The following is a 10243-nucleotide window of genomic DNA, read 5'->3' as shown; positions in this document are numbered from 1 at the left end:
TAAAAAGGGACAGAAGTATACAAAGTTAAGGCTTCAGGAATCTCACCACCTCTTTCCACATCTATTCCCTCCAGTTTGCTGTTACTTTACAGAACATGTACTGCATATTAAACATATTTTACACAAATGGAATTATATGATCCATAACCTGCATCTTTTAAAACAACTATATACTTTGGACAATACTCCATGCTAATCAATTTATACCCACTCAGTTCTCTTTAAGGCTGACATCAGTGATTTTCAATCCTGCCTATATATTAGATTCACTTGGGAAACTTAAAAGCAAAACCAAAAACCCAATGCATTTCAGAGGGAGGGCCTAGACAAGTTTTCTTAAATGTCTTGAGTTAATTATAATGTGCAGTCAGGATTAGGTTTCCACGTGTGCAAGTAGCACTCTGTGTTGTATGTATATACCTTAAAATATTTAAGCAATATTATTTTGATGGATACTTAGATTTCAAGGTCCATTCACATACCTGGATATTGTCTATTAACCATGCTTGTAAGTAAACATCTCCGTTTACTCACTTTTTAGAAAGATGATGGTTTTGACCAAAAGCTCTCTGACAGAAAGTCATCGGATTAATCTATGGTTTAAATATAATAACCCATTATCAAAAACCTTAATATTTAAAATTATTCCACATGGGACTGGCTGCATAATTTGTGGAGCCCCGTATGAACTGAAAATGTGTGGCCCTTTGTTTTAAAATTGTCAATAATTTCAGGGCACCTGGGTGGCTCAGTCTGTTAAGCATCCGGCTTCGGCCCAGGTCATGATCTCACAGTTCGTGAGTTTCAGCCCCATATCGGGATCTCTGCCATCAGCACACACCCTGCTTCAAATCTTCTCCCCCACCCCCCTCTACCCCTTCCCTGCTCACTCAAAAATAATTTAAAAAATTTAAATTGTCAATAACTTCAAGACAGGGATAGCAGAACTCTAAGCCAAACACGGGGTTCCTCTAAGTGTGAGTTGCATGCCCATGACTCCATTTGTCTTCTGCAATATGTTGAATTATTTAGTCATGAAAGCCGAAGATTTTTATCATAAGTGAGTGCACTTTTAAGAATTTTTCCAACTGAAAAATTATGTAATTCTTAGTGACTCCTATGTACATGCTTTATTCTTTTTTTTTTAAGTTTGTTTATTTATTTATTTTGAGAGAGAGAAAGAGAGGAAGAGAATCCCAAGCAGGTTCTGCACTGTCAGTGTGGAACCAGACGGGGGGCTCAAACACAAACCAGTGAGATCATGACCTGAGCCAGTCAAGAGTCAGATGCTTTACCCACTGAGCCACCCAGGCACCCCTACATGCTTTATTCTTTACACTGCATTGAAACATTATTATTGCCTGTTGACAGCATTACAAATGAGACAACTCTTAATATAGAATGAACCTTATTGTCCTTGATGCTTAGGAAAACAATCACTATTTCTCTAGCTCCTCTAACTCTGGTCATGTCTGTCCACTAATGTCTTACAGAGACAGTACAACAAAAAGGAAACACAGGAAGGCAGAGTGAGGACCTAAGACTCAACTTCTTGCTCAGAAATTGAGAAATCTCTGAATATAAACTAATTCCATACGGGTTCATACTTCTTTTGTCCCTAAATTTGTATGGGATAGGTCTTGCACTTCATCCTACTGAAACATACAAACTGGAGAGAGCAAAAATGGCTGCTGTATTGACCCTGAGATTAATTCCAGTGGCCACTATTTATATTCTGCCTTTTGAAACAGAACTACTTAATCACAACAGTCTTGAGGAAGATATTATTGTTCCCATTTTCCACGAAACTGAAGCTCAGACATGTTCGGTAGATTTTCCCCAGATCACAATGAAACAGAGCCTGGATTCCAGCCTGTTATCTATCTGACTAAAAGGCCATGCTTTGAATCTTAAAAAGAGGAGAGGGTAGAACACCAAGTGAAGACAGAAAGAGACTGGAGTCCTGTGTCTACAAGCCAAGGACTTCCAGGAAACCATCAGAAGCGAGGAGGGAGGCATAAACAGATTCTCTTTCAGAATCTCCAGAAGGAACTGTTAAACCTTACTTTTAAATTTTTAAAAAATACTTATTTTTGAGAAAGAGACACAATGTGAGCAGGTGAGGGGGAGACAGAGTGGAAGACACAGAGTCCTAGGCAGGCTCCAAGCTCTGAGCTGTCAGCACAGAGCCGGATGTGGGGCTGGAACCCACGAACCGTGAAATCATGACCTGAGCCAGTCAGGCGCTTAAGGTGCTTAACCGACTGAACCACCCAGGTGCCCCAGAGCTTTCGATGTATTAACTTGATTAGGATCAACCCAGCCACGTAAAAATGAAGTCAAGTTTTAAACTCAAGTAGTCTGGCTCAAGAGCCTATCCATTTAACTACTATCAGATACTGCCTCGCCCTTAGAGTATATCATTTGCACCAGCTCAAGGCTTCTTTAAACCAAGAAAGTGTGTGGATAAGCAGCAACTGCAAAGGAGCAGGGCCCTAACATAAGCTGCCAGACTCCTGGGCTATCTGAAATCCCACCCAGACCACATTTGCCCTCTGTAAGCCACATGTCCCTCGTCTCTTACGCTCCTCTTTGGACTGACCGCTTCGATTCCTTTTTCAACCTTGTTGTTTTCATTACTTTTTCCTATTTGGGGGCTACCTTCTTGCACATTTAACTCCAGCTCTGAGTTTGCAGGCCCACGTGTTTTCTGTTTCTTCCCCCTGGGGGCGGGGCAAGCCGAAGAGAACCTGCGCGGTAGCGGCCGCACACCCTCCCCTTAACGCCAGGCTGCGCTTGTCCCATCCGGCTTGCCGTCGTCTCAGCCATGGCGGCCGCCACACTCCCCGCGTGGCTGGTCCTGCAGCCAGCGGCCAGGGCCCTGCAGCCAGCGGCCAGGACCCTGCGTGCCTTCTGCACCGCCGTGTCTCCGGCCACCCGCTCTGCGATACCAAGCCCGCGTGAGTGTCTGTTGCGTCGCCTCCGGGCTTTGGGGGAGAGAGGGCGGCATACCGAATCCATGATGGCCACCGCGGTGGCAGAGGCCCTGCCGCCTGGGGGAAAGCCGGTACGTCCTCTGCTAGCCTGCCGCTGGTCCTCCCAGTAGGAAAGCCGCAGGTGTGGGTCTGACCTCTGCGCCCGTGTCGCCGGGTTCCTAGTCGCCGATTTCTGCTTCTGGATGCTCTGGGCGTGGCGAGCTTGCTCCCTCCCTCCCCCGTCACCTGCGCGCTTCCTGGTGCTCCCTTGCGCGGCCTTTGGCACGGGGTCACTCCAGTTGCTAGTGCTCGGTGATGTTTGTTGGGCAGTGTTGAACCACGGATTTTCTCGAACGTTAAGAGAAGCATACAGTTGTCCCTGAGCAAACTGCAGCTCTGAATTCCAGCCTTAGCTATGCCACCAAATGGGATGACCTTCATTCAACAGGCATTATTGAGATAACCTTCATTCAAGATACCGTTCTTGCCTTGGAGGAGTCTGTGGAAAAGACAGATTTGTTAACGGAATCATACTGTGAAGTATGAGGTGTTGTAATGGAAGCATGAATAGAGTAACAGAGGGGTTTTGAGGATGAGCTCACAAGAGTCACGGAAAGCTTAGGAAGGAGGCATGTCCTGTACTATCCATGATACCTTCTAAAACATCTCTCATTTTCATATAACCAACAGTTTAGTCTAGGCCACCATCTCTCACTTTTACAGTAGTTTCTTTACTGCTCCCTGTTTCTGCCCTTGCTCTCCTACATTGAATTCTCACAGCAATCAGAGTGAAGTATTCAAAAAGAATCTTAGCTTGCCACTCCCTTGTTCAAAATCAGGAAAAGGTTTCTCATTGCTTAAGATGTGATAAATTCCTTAACTTGTCAGAGTGGCTCCGTAGTCTTAATACATGGCTCTTTTATTAGATTTTTTTATTCCTTCTGTACTGTGTGCTAGGTAGTGTTACACAGGGTTATAGCAAGGTCTCTCACCTAATGAAGTTTACATTCTTTTAGGAAATCCAACTATAAACAAAACAATGTCAGTACAATGTCAGGTGGTGATTAGTGCTATGAAGAAAAATAAAGCAGGGTATTGAGAACGATGGATTGGAGGAGTACTGGTTATAGAGTAGGAAAAGATTGGGTAGTCAGGAAAGACCTCCCCGGAGAAGTGACGTTTGAGCAGAACCGGTGGTGGTGTGTATGTGTTTGTGTGTGGAGGGAACTGCAACTGCAAGGGACCAGGAGTGAAAAGGAGCTTAGGGGTGTGATCAAGGAACAGAAAGAAAGTCAACTTGGAGGTGAGTGAACTCAGGAGACTGGTAAGTAATGATCTGATCCCCCAAAGGCTTTTAGGCATTTGGCTTGGATTTTATTATAAGTTTGGTATTATACTGGAAGGTTTTGAACACAGAAGTGATACAATGTAATTTATCTTTTAAAAGATCACTGACTGCGGTATGGAGACCCAACTTTAGGGGGAAAAGAATGGAATCCAGGAGAGATCAGTTTGGAAGCTATTGCAGTAGTCCAAATGAAATGATGGTGAGTTAGATTGAGGTGATAGCAGAGAAGTCGGTGTGGTTGAATGTGGGATATATTTTGAAGGTATAGCTAAGAGGACTTACTGATGGATTTGGTATTTTATGAGGCATGAGGAAAAGTCTTAGGAAGCTTGTTAGATTTTTGTCCTGAGCAATTGGATGAATGGAGATATCATTTACAGGGATTGGGAAGACTGGAATAAGAAATCAAGAGCTCTGTCAATGATGTGTTATAGTTGAGGTGCCTATTGAATATTTCCAGCCTCTTTTCTCAGTGCATTTTCTGTTCTCTTCTTAAATTTCAACCATACTGAACTTTTTAATATTGATTTTCCATTTCCCCTTTCTTCATAGGATACTTTCTCTCACTTGCCTGTTCCCAGGGTTACCTCCTGCTCATCCTTAAGGTTTTAGCTTAAAGTCCAGTTCTTCAGGGAGATTTCCCCCAACTAATTGAGTTTGGTCCCCTGCTATTTGTTGTCATTAATATTTATGACTTTATTGAAATTACTTGATAAATAGTTATCTTATTTGACAACCTCTACATTCTGTGAGAGCAGGGTCTGTGTTTCTCTTGCTCATTGCTGCTTTCTCAGTTTCTGGTACACAATATCACTGAAATTATTTTTGAATGAATAAATGAATTACTATCACAGAATGAATAAGAATTTGTCCGATGAAGGGGTGCCTGGGTGGCTCAACTAAGCATCTGACTTCAGTTCAGGTCATGATCTCACAGTTCACAGGTTTGAGTCCCATGTCAGGCTCTGCTGACAGCTCAGAGCCTGGAACCTGCTTCAGATTCTGTGTCTCCCTCTCTTTCTGCCCCTCCCCTGCTCATACTTTGTCTCTCTAAAAAATAAATAAACATTTTTTAAAAAAATTAAAAAAAAAAAAAAAAAAGATTTGTCAGCTGAAGACAGAAACCAGGCAGAGGGAAAGGAGGCACATTCCAGGTAGAGAAAACATTAGGTTTGGAGAAAGTCCAAAGGGTCTGGTACTAGAAGTTCAGTGTAACTGTGGGACCTTGTGAAGGGAGATGAAGTTAGAGATAGAAGTGGTTCAGAGTGTGAAGAGTCTTGTGTGCTGTGCTATTGTCACCCTGACTCTTCGATCCTTAGTTTTCTTGGCTGTAAATGACCTCTAAATAAGGATAATAATAGTACTTAACAGTTATTGTGAACAATAAGATTAAATGAGATAAGAGTGAAAAGTATGTAGCATAGTGTGTGGCATGTGGAAGTGCTAAATAATTATAGCCATTATTACTGCAATGTAGCAAAACATTTATTTAGAGAGGCATAAGGTAGTATTATGGAAGGTATATACTGTAAGTAATTTGCCCTCTTCTATAGGTATGTGATTTATTAGGAACGGCTATGAGTTTTACTATTATTGGCATTATTGTAACACTGGCAGTTCTGGGGGCACCTAGGTGGCTCAGTCGGTTAAGCATCCCACTTTGGCTCAGGTCATGATCTCGTGGTCCATGAGTTCCAGCCCTGCATCGGGCTCTGTGGCTGACAGCTCAGAGCCTGGAGCCTGCTTCGTATTCTGTGCCTCCCTCTTTCTCTCTCTGTCCCTCCCCCGCTCATGTTCTCTCTCTCAAAATAATAAACGTTAAAAAAAAAAAAAATTCAAATCAGTTATCTTTAAAAATGCAACATAGTTATTTCTAACTAGATGTTTTAACTTGGGAAAGTGAGTTAATTTGACTATGGACTTTAGAATTTATTGAAAATATTTCATTAGATGATAAATTCACTATATCATCAGTCACAATATACTTTATGTTTAAATAACTTGGGAATTTTCTTAACTATTTCTGACTTTTCATTTTCATTAAGATGAGTTAGTCCCAAGCTCACAGAAAATGGATTATTGTTTCCTTTTTGTATTACTGAATACCTGAAATTATCTGAGAGTTACAGGATCATCATCAGTGTTGAACAGTCTGCATTATACAGTTCTCTGTAACTATTATGTTGTCTTCTAGGTACAGCAGGCAGAACATCCAGATATGAAAGACCACTGAGAAGAAAGGTAAACAATGTTGTCTACTATATACTATCATAATGGTTTCTGAAGTTCTAAAATGAGACAGATATTCATGATGAGGCAGAAGGGTGCTGCCAAACAAGGCTTTCAAAGGGGGTGTTTACATGGTGGCTGCCAGAGCCTTGTCTGCAGTCAGGACTGGTTTTTGTCAGTACTCCAAGAATGGATCTTTGAGAGGTGAGCTCACTCATATACTCCCAGGAAATAGGTATATAAACTAGAATATAGACTTATTTTTGATGATTCCTTTAATAATCATGAAGTCTGGGATGTGTATATTAATCTAACCCAGTTTGGCTTTACCCTGTCGGCAACTCTATGGAAGAATCCAAATTATTAGGTCACTTGTTGAGTATGAACAGAGGCATGTTATTAGATGGAAGTTAAATGGCTAAATTGCACCGAATTATAATTATCTAGAGTAGTTATTTTCACAGGAATATCCCCTGCTTCTAGGACATACACTACACTGGTTTTGATATTGCTTTGTTTGGCATTGCAAAGTTTTGCTTTCTTCAACCCTTCTTATGTATGCTGGCCATGCCCTTCTAATAAATACAGTTTTTATTTTTTTTTATTTAAAAAAAAATTTTTTTTAACGTTTATTTATTTTTGAGACAGAGAGAGACAGAGCATGAACGGGAGAGGGTCAGAGAGCGAGAGAGAGGGAGACACAGAATCTGAAACAGGCTCCAGGATCCGAGCTGTCAGCACAGAGCCCAACGCGGGGCTCGAACTCACGAACCGCGAGATCATGACCTGAGCTAAAGTTGGATGCTTAACCGACTGAGCCACCCAGGCGCTCCAATGAATACAGTTTTTAAAAAAATATGTGTATGTTAATGTGATTGACTAAACTATCATATAGCTATCCTCTGGGACGGAGTCATAATTTCTTATTATGTATTTATTCAGCTAATTTCACCCTAATTTACTTATTTCCAAGCTCTTGTTATTCATTTCTTATTTCCTTTATTTCCAAATTTTCAGTATCCCTTCATGTCCTGGCTTCCATCAAAGAAGTTCTAAAAACTGTAGGTAGTCACCAGCCTACTGTGGTTCAGCTTACGATTTTTCAACTTTATGGTGGTGGAAACCAGTACGCATTCAGTAGAAACTGTACTTGGAATTTTAAATTTTGATCTTTTCCTGGACTAGCATTACATTGTACGAAACTTTAGTTTCACAGCAGCGACAGTGAGCCATAGCTCCCAGTCAGCCACACAGTCATGAGCATAAGTAACCAATACCCTAAACAACTATTCTGTACCCATATAACCATTCTTTTTTTTCACTTGCAGTACAGTATTCAATATGTTATATGACATATTCAACACTTTATTATCAAATAGGCTTTGTGTTAGGTGATTTTACCCAAATGTAGGCTTAAGTGTTATGAGCACATTTAAAGGAGGCTACACTAAGCTTGCTCAGTATGTCAGGTGTATTGATGCATTTTTGACTTACAGTATTTTCAACTTAGGATGGGTTTATCAGGACATTAACCCATTGTAAGTTGAGGAAGATCTGTATTTCAAAATACATTGTTACTCTTTCACAAACAAAATGTAAAAAGTTTGCTAAAAGTCTGAGTAAATCCATAGAAATAAATTTTTAGTAAAGGACATGTGTGCTATTCAAGGGGATCCTTCCCAGAGGGTTTGCAGAAACAAAGCAAAAATATTAGATAGGTTTGGTGTTTTTACATTTGAATAGCGGCAGCTTTGTGCAAGGTCAGATTTTATGAAGGTTGCTATTCTGCTTATGTTTCTCTTGATTTCAGTTTTTTTGCTCTGAGATTAAAGATCATGTTCATATTTAAAATATGTAACTATTTTATATTCCTTAGGCATTACCTCCTAGGACAGAGAAAATGACTGTTGACCTGGACTGGCCTAGTGTCTATCCTGTTGCAGCACCATTTAAACCCTCTGCTGTACCTCTTCCTGTTCGAATGGGTTATCCAGTAAAAAGGGGGGTGCCCATGGCAAAGGAGGGAAATCTAGAACTTTTAAAGGTAAGATAAGTTACTGTTTTATTGGCTAACTTTTATATCTAAATAAATGCTGATCCTCTTCCCATGCCTACCCTGCCTTGTACTTCAAGGTTCAGTATGTAGCAGCTTATTGTGTTTTAGTTGAATTTTTTTTTCAGTTCATAATGGATGATATATTCTGATTATCCATGGTAAAGAAGATTCAAAGAATCCTAGGCATTTAAGAATATAATTAATTGGTCCAGTGGCTTCCCTTTTGGCTTTTTCTTCTCTATTATATCTTTTTGGTTTTGTATCTTTCAAGTGGAACTAAGGAAAGTGAAATAACCTAATTTGAGAATGAGAATTGGGGTCTGAAATCTTTTTTTTTTTTTTAATGTTTATTATTTTGAGAGAGAGAGAGAGAGACAGGGTGCAAGTGGGGGAGGAGCAAAGAGAGAGGGAGACACAGAATCTGAAGCAGGTTCCAGGCTCTGAGCTGTCAGCACAGAGCCCGACGCAGGGCTCAAACTCACAGATCATGAGATCATGACCTGAGCCAAAGTCGGACACTTAACCGACTGAGCCACCCAGGCGCCCCTGAAATCTTTTAAGAGAGAGATTTTAAAACTTTTCTATCCAGAAAGGTAAAATATTATTTAATATTGTTATAGTCCTTAAACTTCTTTATTTCTTGAAGCAAAATACATCATATTAAATGCTTCAGTTGGTAGCATCTATAATGATTTATGAACTGTAAGCTTTTTTAAAGAAAATAGGAATATGCTTAGCCTGAGAATGCATATCTTAGATGGTTCCTGTTATGTACAGTAGTCATTGGTGAACTGTGTTTTCCACTATATGAGAGTCTTTTTCTTCTTTTTTTTTGTTTTTAAGTGAAGTATAGTTGACACGCCATGTTACATTAGTCTCAGGTGTACAACATAGTGATTCCATAATCTGTGTGTTACACTGTGCTCACCACAACTGTAGCTGCCATCTGTTACCATACAACACTGTTAAAATACTGTTGAGTATATTTCTGTGCTCTTTTAGCCCTATGACTTACTTATTCCATAGTGGAAGCCTGTCTCCCCCACCCCCCTTCACCTGTTTCTCTTATCCTTCCATGCCCCTTCCCTCTGGCAACCATCAGTTCTCTGTATTTATGGGTCTGTTTCTGCTTTTTGTTTTGTTCACATATAAGTGAAATCATATGGTATTTGTCTTTTTCTGGCCTATTTCACTTAGCATATATATGAGAATCTTGAAAAAAAAAATTTGCTGAAAGGTGATGATAAAAAAATGAGATGGTACAATGGAGGAGTTGTCTCCTGGTAGAGATGAGTAAATGAAACTTGGAAATGTGAATGTTACAAGACATGTAAAAAAACAGACATTGAGGAAACTAATCTTTTCTTCAAGTGAAAGAAAAGAACTTAGTTTAAAGAAAAGGCCTTTGGAAGATACCACTAGGTGAGAGAGGCTAGGAATATATCTGTAATAATGCTAATGGTTGTGAATGATATTTTAATAAACATAAAAATCCAAACATTTAATGTATGCCATCCTTTTTAAGAATCAACTATATAGGGATGTCTGGGTAGCTTAGTTGGTTAAGTATCTGACTCTTGATTTCTGCTCAGGTCATAACCTCATGATATGTGAATTTGAGCCCCACAGAGCCTG

General features: G+C 40.2%; 1 protein-coding gene across 1 annotated transcript in view; it reads left to right on the top strand.

The window, feature by feature from the left end:
• The first annotated feature begins 2812 nt into the window (after positions 1-2812).
• The window catches only part of MRPS35 (mitochondrial ribosomal protein S35), a 47525-nt gene continuing 40094 nt past the window's right edge, over positions 2813-10243 (top strand). The window contains exons 1-3 of the mRNA XM_058743259.1: positions 2813-2960; positions 6518-6564; positions 8429-8596. Of these exons, the coding sequence (XP_058599242.1) occupies positions 2828-2960; positions 6518-6564; positions 8429-8596 (348 nt within the window). The 5' untranslated portion in view covers positions 2813-2827. The remainder of the gene's footprint in view (positions 2961-6517; positions 6565-8428; positions 8597-10243) is intronic.

This window comes from Neofelis nebulosa, chromosome 8 (assembly GCF_028018385.1).
Source record: "Neofelis nebulosa isolate mNeoNeb1 chromosome 8, mNeoNeb1.pri, whole genome shotgun sequence".
Classification (NCBI taxonomy): Eukaryota; Metazoa; Chordata; class Mammalia; order Carnivora; family Felidae; genus Neofelis; species Neofelis nebulosa.
This window is presented reverse-complemented; position numbering and strand designations above follow the sequence as displayed.